The sequence below is a fragment of the Somniosus microcephalus genome, chromosome 13 (assembly GCF_052327205.1).
Source record: "Somniosus microcephalus isolate GS21.2 chromosome 13, FLI_Smic_1.0, whole genome shotgun sequence".
Classification (NCBI taxonomy): domain Eukaryota; kingdom Metazoa; phylum Chordata; class Chondrichthyes; order Squaliformes; family Somniosidae; genus Somniosus; species Somniosus microcephalus.
In genome coordinates, this window is record NC_140999.1 from 35,380,746 (window position 1) to 35,393,738 (window position 12,993).

General features: G+C 46.4%; 1 protein-coding gene across 1 annotated transcript in view; it reads left to right on the forward strand.

Moving 5' to 3' along the window:
- Positions 1-12,993, forward strand: part of myo1f (myosin IF) — a 214,742-nt gene that overhangs the window by 35,860 nt on the left and 165,889 nt on the right. Inside the window, exon 2 of the mRNA XM_086004739.1 lies at positions 10,954-11,091. Coding sequence (XP_085860865.1) covers positions 10,954-11,091 — 138 coding nt within the window. The remainder of the gene's footprint in view (positions 1-10,953; positions 11,092-12,993) is intronic.

Below are 12,993 nucleotides of genomic sequence, written 5' to 3' on the forward strand. Positions count from 1 at the left end.
CTGCTCCTGTACTGCCCCGATGGCATAATCAGATGCGTCGGTGGTAAGGGCAATGGTTGCGCCCGGAAGGGGATGTGCCAACATAGTCGCAGCAGCCAAAGCATTCTTAGTGTCGAGGAAAGCCTGGTCCATCTGGGGTGTCCAATCGATCAGGTCTTTGCCCGATTTACCTCTGAGGGCCTCGTACAAAGGTTGCATCAACAATGCCGCCTTGGGGACAAACCGATGATAAAAATTGACCATTCCCAGAAATTCCTGGAGGGCCCCGACGGTCTGAGGAAGAGGGAACGAGGTGACTGCTTCCGCCTTCGTGGCCAACATGACGGCGCCTTCTGAGGTGATTCTGTGTCCCAGGAAATCAATGTTGTGCAACCCAAACTGGCACTTGGCCGGGTTGATAATAAGGCCATGTTGGCTGAGACGAGAAAAAAGGGTACGCAAGTGCGTAATGTGTTCTTTCGTGCTGTTACTGGAATAAGGATGTTGTCTAGGTAGACGAAGATGAACGGCAGATTGCGCAACACGGAATCCATGAGACGTTAGAAGGCTTGTGCTGCATTCTTCAGCCCAAACGGCATACGAAGGAACTCAAAGAGCCCGAAAGGTGTTATGACGGCTGTTGTGTATGTACCTTTAAGGGAATAACTGGTCTCAGACTGCAGTACCGGCAGTGACCACCCCTGTATAAAAGGCGCTAGCAAGCCTCTGTAGTTTCAGTTTCCCGATTGACTCCATTCAGTAAAGACTTGTTTAAATCAACTCCTGCTGTCCGTGTCTCAATTATACACGGACATAATATTGGCGACGAGCAGATACGAACTTACCTACAGACTACACCACCTCCTGGGATCCATTCCTGAAGCGAAGTGAGCAGAGGTCGAGGCCAGAAGGAAGAAAGAAGCAGTAGAAACGGGCGTCGACCGTGGGCATCCGCCCCTGAGTCAGCGGAGTTGAAGGTTGCTGGAGAAGCTGTCGAGAGCGGGGCCTGGTTCCTGTCGACGGTGCTTCAGCTAATCGGGCTGGTGGCAGGTAGTACACTGATGTTTCCTGGGCTGCGGCGGTCGCGAACTCGAGCGGGTGGCTTGCAACGGGGCCGAGCAGCGTTGTCGGGAAGAGGGGAGAGAGAGGGTGGAGCACACAGGGCGCGGCCGGTGCTACGAAGCCGGGCAGCGTACGGACCCAAGAAGAGGGAGGCAAGAGTCCCACAGGGTTGTTCCACGATGGGAAAATAAAAAAAAAGAAATATTAAACGCACAGGAAACCGCGAGGAGCTGCAGGTTGCAATGGAAACTGCGGAAAGCAGCGCTAGCAACAGCGGGGAAGAAGGCAAAGCGCGGGAGGCGCCATCTTAATCAGCGGGGAAGAAGGCAAAGCGCAGGAGGCGCCATTTTGTTAAATCGGGGAAGAAGGCAAAGCGCGGGAGGCGCCATTTTAGATTTTCAAGATGCCGAAGACTGGCTGTATCACTGCCTTTGATAATACAATAGAGGACCGGACCACGTATGTGGAAAGAGTCGAGGTATATTGCGAAGCAAACGAAATAGCCGATGAGAAAAAGGCATCGGTATTGCTAAACTTAATGGGCGCTAGAACGTACGGCCTATTGCGGGACCTGATTACTCCAGCCAAACCGAAGGCGAAGAGTTTTAACGAAATTGTTGCTGTCCTACAGGAACACCTAAACCCTGCACCGCTGCTGATAGCAGAAAGATTTAAATTCCACAGGAGAACTCAGCATAAAGATGAGAGCAATGCTGAGTACCTTACGGAACTACACAAGCTATCAAAGCACTGCCAGTTCGGAGCAGGACTGGCAGATACCCTACGGGACAAATTTGTCTGTGGACTCCTGAGTGAAGGAACACAGAAGAAGTTACTCTCAGAGAAAGAGCTGACGCTAGATAAGGCTTTCAGCGTGGCAGTATCGTACGAAGCAGCAGCCAGGGGAGCTGCGGAAATACAACAAAAGCCACAGGAATACGGCACCCACGAAATGACATGGGGATTTGCAAAATGTTATCGCTGCGGCAGAACTAACCATGACCAGAAGGACTGCTGGTCCAAGGACAAAATATGCAGGCAATGCGGAAAGATGGGACACATTGCACGAGTTTGCAGGTCTGGGAAGAAGACCAGCGACAACAAAAAGGCTACTAAGGAACCGTACAAGAAAGTACAAAAGATGACGGACAGTAGTTCCGAAGACCAGATGAGCGATAGTGAATCCGGGAACAAGAGACTAAGCTGTCTCAAACTTCACAATGTAATCGCAAAAGAGGATCACCGAACCATTTGGGTCACCCTCACGATAGCAGGGTCCCAAGTTAAAATGGAATTGGATACAGGATCAGCGCTAACCGTCATGAATCGACGAGACTACGAGCGGCTATTCTCACACATACCCTTGAGAGAGACATCCATTGTCTTGACGACGTATACGGGGCACAAAGTATACCCCAGAGGAAAAATAAGGGTGCCTGTCGAATACAACGGCAAGAAAATATGGAAATTGTATCTCTACATACTGCAAAATGGTGGACTACCGTTATTGGGACGTGAATGGATCAGGAAGATAAGCTTAGATTGGCACTCCATTCATGCAATGACGGTGGATGGTAAAAAAAGATGAAGACGTCACTCCTGGACGATTGTCAACAATCTTAGCTAACGCCAAAGAGGTATTTCAACAAGAACTGGGCACTCTTAAAGGCGTAACCGCCTCGATAAAAATAGAAGAGAATGCAATTCCCAAGTTTTTCAAAGCAAGACCGGTACCATATGCAATTCGCCCAGCCGTTGAGGCAGAGCTGGAGAATCTGGAGAAGGCAGGCGTGTTGCCTAAGGTCGACTGGAGTGAGTGGGCGACACCCATCGTTCCTGTCATGAAGAAAACGTTAAGCAAGAAGTCTGAGGAGCCAAGGAAGGTTCGCATCTGTGGGGACTTCAAGGTGACGGTGAACCCAGTCCTTCACACAGTACAATATCCTCTTCCAAGGATAGAAGACATCTTCGCCTCACTATCTGGAGGGAAGCGTTTTACAAAAATTGACCTAGCACAAGCATATTTGCAGATGGAGGTTGAAGAATCCTCTAGGAAGTATCTCACAATAAACACTCACAAAGGTCTTTACCAGTATCATCGATTGGTATTCGGAGTAGCATCGGCTCCGGCGATATGGCAAAGAGCGATGGAACAAGTCCTGCAAGGGATTCCGGGGACTCAGTGTTACTTGGACGACATCCTTGTGACAGGTGAAGATGACAGTGAACACCTTAACAACCTAGAGCAGGTGCTCACTAGACTACGGGAACATGGGCTACGAGCCAACCGCCCCAAGTGCGAGTTTTTTAAGAAACAGATATCGTATTGTGGCCACGTGATTGATGAAGAGGGGTTACATAAGTCCCCTGACAAAATTGAAGCGGTTGTTAAGGCCCCAGCGCCTGAAAATGTGTCACAACTGAGGTCATTCCTTGGATTGGTGAATTACTACCATAAGTTTTTACCGAATTTGTCCACAATTCTGCACCCACTGAACGCCCTACTACGAACGGGAGTAGCATGGAAATGGAGCAATGACTGTAAGCGGGCCTTTCAGAAGAGTAAGGACTTAATCACTTCAAGAGAAGTATTGGCTCACTACAACCCAGCACTGCCGATCAGACTGGTGTGTGATGCGTCTCCCTACGGCATTGGGGCGGTACTGTCACATAAATTCCTTGATGGTTTAGAGAGGCCGATAGCTTTTGCGTCACGCTCGTTAACTTCTGCCGAGCGTAACTATGCCCAGATTGACAGAGAGGCCCTCAGCCTAGTGTGGGGGGTGAAGAAGTTCAATCACTACCTGCACGGTCAAAAATTTACTCTACTAACTGATCATCAACCTCTTGTCTCCATTTTCAACCCTCAGAAGGGCGTACCGATAATGACAGCGCAACGGCTGCAGAGGTGATCCCTTTTCCTAGGGGCACACCAATATGACATTGAGTACAAAGGAACTAAACAGCATGGGAATGCTGATGGATTGTTGCGCCTACCGTTGCCGACGGCGGAAGAAGACCTTGCAGTGGATCCAATGGAGAAATTCCACTCGGCCATAGTCGAATGTCTCCCTGTGACGAATGCAAACATAGAAAAGGAAACACGAAATGACCCGACACTATCCTGGGCTTATGATTTAACGGTGAAGGGATGGCCAGAGCATGGCGAACCACTGCTGCCAGCATTCTCGCCGAGAAGAGAACAGTTGTCAGTGTGCAGAGGAACCTTGATGTGTGGATCCAGAGTAGTAATTCCACCCAAATTGCAGGATAGAGTGCTCAATGAGCTTCATGAGGGTTATCTGGGAGGGGTAAAAATGAAGAACTTAGCCATAGCGTTTGTGTGGTGGCCGGGAATCGATAGAGAAATCGAAGAGATGACCAAGAGCTGTACAGGATGCCAGAAGGTCCAAAATGCCCCACCACAAGCTCCTCTACATCCATGGGAGTGGCCCTCATCTCCATGGCAAAGGGTGCACATTGATTCTGCTGGTCCCTTCATGGACTCGATGTTTTTAATTGCGGTGGATGCACATTCAAAGTGGCCAGAGGTAATAAAAATGTCCTCAACCACCACAGAAAAAACTATCACAGTTTTACGAACCATATTCACCAGGAATGGGCTGCCTGAATAGATTTGCTCTGACAATGGACCACAGTTTGTGTCTGAAGAGTTCCGGAGGTTCTTAAAGAACAATGGTGTTAAGCATTACACATCCGCCCCATATCATCCAGCCACTAATGGATTGGCCGAGAGGTTTGTCCAAACATTCAAGAAGGCTATCAAGGCAATGTGTAATGAAGATATACCGCTACAACACAAGGTGGACAACTTCTTGTTTGCCTACCGGAATGCGACACATGCGGTTACCAACCAAACTCCAGCCATGATGTTCTTCAATCGAAGACTACGATGCCGCTTGGATTTGGTTAAGCCAAACATCCGAAGAGATGTGGAGAACAGGCAGTTTCAGAATATGAATGAAAGGCCGACCAGGAGTTTTAAGATAGGTCAACCAGTTTTGGCCCGGGACTACCGCACTGAGAAATGGCAGCCAGGAACGATTTGTACACGGCAAGGACCTCTCATGTATACCGTGGACGTTGGAGAGAGCATTGTAAGACGCCATGCTGACCAGATTCTAGAGTCACTGGAAAACGTCAATTCCACACCACGATCTGATACACCTGGCAATGAAATCGACATACCAATTGCAGCTACCACAGAATCGGTGATATTGGAAGCAGATGAACCAAACAACAACATGGATCCAGACTCAACCTTGCCAGAAGAACCTGATACTCCAAAGAGGCGTTATCCAGACAGAATCAGAAGCCTCCTCAAAGACTGAACTTATAATTGCTTAACCTCAATCAATGTATCTAGCAACCGTAATTGTGATTGTAATTAGTTATCATTTAGTTGTTAAATGAATGTTATGTACTGTTTATCTAAAAGGGGAGGAATTGTTGTGTATGTACCTTTAAGGGAATAACTGGTCTCAGACTGCAATACCGGCAGTGACCACCCCTGTATAAAAGGCGCTAGCAAGCCTCTGTAGTTTCAGTTTCCCGATTGACTCCATTCAGTAAAGACTTGTTTAAATCAACTCCTGCTGTCCGTGTCTCAATTATACACGGACATAATAACAGCAGTTTTGGGGACGTCCTGAGGATGCACGGGCACTTGATGATAGCCTCGGACGAGGTCTACTTTGGAAAAGATGGAATTCCCTGCCAGATGGGCCGAAAAATCCTGAATGTGAGGAATTGGGTACCAATCCGGTGTGGTAGCCCCATTCAGGCGTCTGTAGTTGCCGCATGGTCGCCATCCGCCGCCCGGCTTAGGAACAATGTGTAATGGCGAGGACCAAGGACTATTCGAACGTCAAATAATACCCAGACGTTCCATTGTATGGAACTCCGCCTTGGCGGCCACGAGTTTACCAGGTTCCAGCCTTCAAGCTCTCGCATAAACGGGGGATCCTGTCGTGGTAATGTGGTGCGCCACACCGTGCCTCGCGACTGAAGAAGAAAATGTGGGCCTGGTGAGCTCAGGGAACTCACTGAGAAGACGAGAGAACTCATTTGGAGATGGGACTGCACAGGCAACTGACCAAGACATCGCGGTGCTTCGGTGGCAGGGGACCGAGTAAAAAGTGGAGGCACTGATTAGCCGGCAGTGTCGGACGTCACCGAGAAACCCGTTTGCGCAGAAGAAATCTGCCCCCAGGATGGCCTGTGAGACTTTCGCCGTGATGAACTCCCAAACAAAACATTGGCCGCCAAAACTCAACAGGACCCTACGCTTTCCGAACGTGCGATTGGCCGCACTATTGGCTGCCTAGAGGGGGGGAACTTGACCGCCGGATTGAAGATCTAGCTTCGACGCTGGTAGGATACTGCACTGGGAGCCAGTATCACAGAGAAAACGTCGCCCTGACAGGGATTCTGTAATGTATAGGAGTTTCCCTGTGGACCCGACGGCCTTCGCAACTCCGGCGCGTCCCTTAGGCCTTATTGATCTTCTCAGAAACCGTTGGTTTGAGGTAGGTTTTTTTTTTGGTGAGAAACTGCAGGGCGGGCGGCAATATCTGGCCTTCGGGCCGAAACGAGCATGGTATGCACACCAGCCTGCAGGAGGAGTCGTCAGATTCGCTCTTGTGGGGGATGGGCGCCTCGTGGCTGCACAAGATTGTTGTGAGACGGTGAGTATTTTATCCGCTTCCGCGGCAAGTTCAGCACAATCCGTGATCGCAGAATTGGCCAAGGCCGTCTGTACTGGCTCTGGTAGTTGACAAAGAAACAGCTCGCGGAACAGAAAACATTGTGATTCCGAGCCCAAAAGCATGAGCATTTGGTTCATGAGCTCTGAGGGTTTTGAGTCCCTGATGCCGGGCATGGAGATAAGTCTGCGAGCGCGCTCCGACTTGGACAGACCGAAAATTTGCAGTAAGCGTGCTTTTAAAGCTTCGTACTTGCCATCGTTCGGTGGACTCTTGAGGAGGCTGACAACCCGCGAGGACGTGGCGCTGTCGAGGGCGGAGACCACGTAATAATAACGGGTCGAATCCGCTGCTACTCCCCGGATTGCAAGTTGGACTTCTGCCTGAAAAAACCACGCGCCGGTTGTTGCTCCCAAAATTGCGGCAGTTTGAGGGTGACGGCGTTCGTGTCCATGATGTATCTTCAACGAAAATTGTTCGAAGAAATCGGGGTCACCAATGTAGGAACTGGGGTTACTAGCTGAAGAATTGAGATCGACTCAGAAAATCAAAAACAATAAAATTTAATGAACAAACGAAGCTGTACAGGAAACTGTAGGATACAATGCAAATAGGTCTGGTCTGCTTGAAAGCCTCTCTGGAAACTGCTAGAAGGTTCCGAGCTCAACTGCTAGCAGGTTCCGAGCTCAACTGCTAGCAGGTTCCGAGCTCAACTGCTAGAAGGTTCCGAGCTCAACTGCTAGCAGGTTCCGAGCTCAACTGCTAGCAGGTTCCGAGCTCAACTGCTAGAAGGTTCCAAGCTCTACTGCTAGAAGGTTCCGAGCTCTGACGTCATGATGTCATCACGTTCTTCCCACCGTTGAGAGATCACGTGACGGACGGCATGACGTCATCACGCAGAGTACAGGAAAGAAGCCCTAGTACAGTTAACAGATACATTAAAGGTGCAGCCCCCAGCTGTACTACATTGCTGTAAAAGGAATTATATACAATTGTCCGTAATCCTCTGGTGGTTCCGCCACACCGGCTCCATTATAATGGGGCCCGAGGCCCAATTTCTGGGGAGCTATGGGTCTCGCCATTCGGGCGCTGGGAGTGAACCTGGGTCACTGTCTCAACAACAGAACCATTTAAAGAGACAGACTGAAAATCGTCTAGAATTGCAATGTTTGTGTTTGTGGCCATTGTTAGGCCAAAGATAGTGAAGCTTCTTGCTGCAGTGGGGTCTATTGTGTTTCACATTTTGATGCAGGAGGTGCAGAGTGGTTGGAACCTGCCGAATAGAGTTGAAGCCTGCAGGATGGGCTTGGAGCTGGGAGAATGGGACCCCCATTCTTATACTTAACGAACAATGGTCTGAAACATGTCCATGGGTTTCAACAATCTCCTGTTGAAATGATGATGGAAAATTGGAACAATCCATATGAAAATTCATGGCAATTCTCCGTTTTTGACCTTATTCCCTGATTTACTTGCATAGTTGCCCAGATCAGTCTTTTCCCTCTGTTACCCTTCTTCCCCTGTGATATATATCTGTTCTGTACTCTGTGTGTAGTATTTCGAAACATGATCCAATTTCCTTCCGTGTGTTTTTCTTTTCTAATAGTGCTGTCCATCCTAATTTACTCATCTTCTGAAAATCTACCTTTGTAAAGTTGAATGTTTCTATTGTACTCAACCTCTTTTCCATCATAACTCTAACTTCAACCATATTGTGATCACTGTTGCCAAAATGTTCTCTGAACGGGACCTGCTCACATTGCTCTTTTGTCATATAACAGTTCAATATTTGTGTCCAGAATCATGTTTCACTCATATTACACTCTTTCTGACCTGGCCAATATTTATCCCTCAACCAACATCACTAAAACAGATTAACTCGTCATTATATATTGCTGTTTGTGGGAATTTGCTGTGCATAAATTGGCTGCCGCATTTCCTACGCTACAACAGTGACTACACTTCAAGAGTGCTTCATTGGCTGCGGAATGCTTTGGGATGTCCTCAGGTCATGAAAGGCACTATATAAATGCAAGTCTTTCTTCTATAGATTTAACAATCTATCCCTGCTAAGTTGATATCCGTAATAACTGCGTTGTATATGCTACCCTTATTTGATTGCAAAGTTCCAGGTCCAGTCCTTCTCCTTACCTGGTACACTAGAGAACACACATTTCTTTTATCCCCATTCACAGGGTTCCGACTCATCCGCATTGGACTGGTTAGGTCCAACTCATTATGATCGAGTGTTTTTCACATAAAAGGCTATACCTCCACCCAGTTTGTCCTTTCTATCCCTACAAAGTGTTCCATATTCCTGTATATTTACCCAGCCTTGTGTCATTGTTGAACCAGGGCTCTGTGATGCCAATGCTATCATAGCCTCCCTCTCTAGCACGAGCTTTCAGATTTCCCAATTTATTCCTAAGAACCATTCTGATATAAAACTGAGAGACCTCCATTTTAGCCAACCCTTGACCCATATGTTTATTTTATCATTATTTTCCCATGTGGTCATATTCTTATACAATGCACACTTACCCACTGTATCATTGTCTGTATTTTGAATGCTGTCTGACAGCATCTGCCCAGTTCCGTAAAATCTAGCTTCTATATCTTTTCTACCTCCATCACTCTTTATTATCCCTTCTTCTGCCTTATTCATTTATATCCTTCCCTACTCCCTTATTTACCTTTTCTTCAAAGACATTGATACTGGTCCGATTCAGATGAAATCTGTGCCATCTTTAGAGTTTTCCCCTGCCCAGAATGTCCCAATGTCCTAGGAGTCAGAAAACTTCCTTTCTGCATAATCATTTTAGCCGCATATTAAAATATACAAAACAAAAGCAAAAGACTGCAGATGCTGAAAATCGGAAATAAAAACAGAAAATGCTTTGTTTTTATTTAAAATATCCAATCTGTTATTCCTAACGTATCTGATGCATGGCACCTCGAATAATCTTCACATTACTACCCTCTAGGTATTGCAGTTCAATACAGAGCCTAACTTTGTGAGAACTCCATCCTGCTCTTCCCTATGCCACTGGCCCCTTTGTCTGGTTTCCAGAAAGTTATAGTTGTAAAGAAAAGCTCAAAAAGTTGAGGCTTTTCCCACTGGAACAAAGGTTAAGGAGGAATTTAATACAGGTTTTAAAATGATGAAAAATGTTCAAAGGTAAACAGTGCAGGATTGCTTTAACTGATTGGTGAATTGGTAATAAAGAGCATAGATTCGTGATTATCACTAGAAGGAGGAAGGGGGAAGTTAGAAAAAGAATTTCACACAGGCTATTAGAATGTGGAATGCTTTACCACAAGTGGCTATTAAGGCAGAAACTATAATATAATTGGAAGGTACCTGGATAAGTAATTGACTTGGAAGAATATAAAAGGATATGGGAAATAGCAGGAAATTGGTGTTAGAATAGCTAGTCTGGCATAACTACGATGGGCCAAGTGGCCACCTTCTGTGCTGCAATTTCCATGATTCAATGAAGACTGCTTTGAGATGTTACAGTGACATGATAAAGTGCTCTAGAAGTACAAGCTGGCTACTGGGGGAAAGTTTACACAGTGATGAACAGGTTCAAAAGGAGCTCCTAATCTCAATTATAATGCTGTGGGTGGGCTAGGTAATAATGGATTTAATGAGAGGGAAAGTCATTCCATGCTGCTCTCATGGGCCCACTTCGTGGCTGCTGCAGAATGGAATTGGCAGAATCTGGACAGTAAGATATGCAATAGTGGAGACCATTATGATCAGTCCAAATACTCACGCCACTCCCGTCAGTGTAAGACCAAGAATCAATCGTGGAACCTTCTCGGTCTGTATGGCTCAGAATCGCAGCACAAGCACATTTGGCTACTGAGCATCACTAAGATGTTTTCTAAGAAATATACAACATAACCACCCCCAACTCCAAATGGCTGAAGGTGAAATGGAGCTTATGAAGTAGCCCATTGTTGGTTTCCTAAAAGTACAACCGAAGGAGAAAAAAATAAAAAAGTAAAAGTTTGGAATCTCTTTCCTGTTTTATGCTATACAATTATTGAGAGTATTATATGTGTATGTGTTTTATATATACATGTAAAATAAATCCTATGTATATTATTTTCATACTGTTAAATGTTAAGATACCATACTTGGCAACATTTAAACATTTATATTCACTCTTTTACACAGGGAAGTAAGGACAGATACCACTGGCAGAGCCACAATGTCAAACAGAGTGGAGTGGATGATATGGTTCTTCTGTCTAAAATCACAGAGGAGGCGATCGTGGAAAATCTTAAGAAACGCTACTTGGATGATTACATTTTTGTATCCTTTCAATTCAGTGGGACATTTAAAGCACTGAGCCTGTAGTTACAAACTATCGCCAATCGTGTACAACTGTTAAGGTTTGTAAAAGACTGCCAGGTGGAGCACATAGGTGGCAGATGCAATGTAGAAAATTGTAAAGTGTTATATTTTGGAAGTAAGAATAAGGAGAGAAATGCACCTTGAATGGTAAGGTTTTAAATGCAGTACAGGAGCTACTCATTTTAACTCCTCTGTTAAAATAATGCCGAGAGGAATGTGGTAGGAGCATATTAGGCATTTGAATGTTAACATCAGAGGGTACTTTATACCCTTTGCCCATTTTATATGTCAGAGGTATTGTGATTAAAGAATCCACAGTAGAACATGGAATTAGTTTAGAAAATAGCAAACAGGAAGCCTTGGTAAAGGTGTATTTTACATTTGAAGCGAGGTTTGAGAGGAGTCCTTCAGAAATCAGTGCTTGTACAGCTGCTATTTCTTATCTAACTAAATGAACTGAATATCAAAACCAACTATAAACTGGTCAAATTTGCTGATAATAAATCGGGGAGAACAGTTGAGATAGAGGATGCACTGAAAAATCTGCAAACAGGTGTAGATTGTCAATGGGCAGACAATTGGCAAATGAAATGTAACACTGACCCATGTAAGGTAGTGCACATAGGCACAAATGTGGCCATAAGAGTACAATGAATGGAATTGAACTAATACAGGAAGAATTAAAATGAGAAATAAAAACAGAAAGTGCTGGAAATACTCAGTCTGTGGAGAGAGAAACAGAGTTAACGGCTGGAATTTTCCTGCAGCGGTGCGGGCGGGATTGGAGGTGGGTCGGGAATGAAAGTTGAAATAAAGCGGAGCGGGTCAGGACCTCCCTGTCATCCAGCCTCCTTGCGCCTTTTACTCTGGCGCGTTTGCCAGTGCGGCTGCGACACGAACGGCAGAGGCGGCCGATCTAATTTAGATCATTATTAGGTAGTTGACAGACCTTTAAGTGTCTTTTTAACCCGACCTTTCCAATTTCACTGCATGAGCACGGGAATTACACAGCTCGGGAACCATGTCTGTGATCCTGAGGCGGAAGTTCAGTGGCCATTGATCCAGCTCATTAGTACACAGCATGGAAAGCACAATAAATACTCTCACCTGACACCTGGTTACGTTACTAAGGCAGTTGCTGAGTGCATTGTCAGCACAGATTTAGCTTTCTAGAGGTTGCAAAGTGTTTTCAGCAAATTCGGGAACCACTGTCACCTCATTGGTACAACCTATCACACCATTGATAGATTGCTTCTCTCATCTCTACTTGGCCTGCCTTCTATGACATCAGCATGGGTACTGTTTATACTGTCTCACCTTGGTCCTCAGAGGACCTGGTGGACACGCCTTACCAGTGGCTGTCAAAGTCACCAACGCCCTCAACTTCCTCACTTCAGGCTCCATCCAGGGATCTGCAGCAGACATTTGCGGCACCTCGCAGTCGGCCGCCCACAGATGCACCACATAGTTCATCGATGCCCTGTTTGGCAAGTCAGCCAATTATATCAACTTTGCCACTGATGACACCAGTGTTACTGAGCAGGCGCTCTGGCTGACTTCCCACTTGTGCAGGGCGTCATCGACTGCACACATGTGGCCATCAGGGCACCCCATCATCACCCAGGAGTCTTTGTCAACCACAAGGGCTTCCACTGCCTCAATGTGCAGCTCGTTTACAACCATAGGAAGATCATCATGCATGTGTCCACCAGATTCCCTAGCAGCTGCCATGACTCTTTCATCCTGCGCTAGTCCACCCTCCCACAGCTCTTCACACCTCCAAACAGACTTTCCAGCTGGCTGCTTGGAGACAAGGACTATCCACTGAAGACGTGGCTCATGACACCCTTGAGGAGGCCA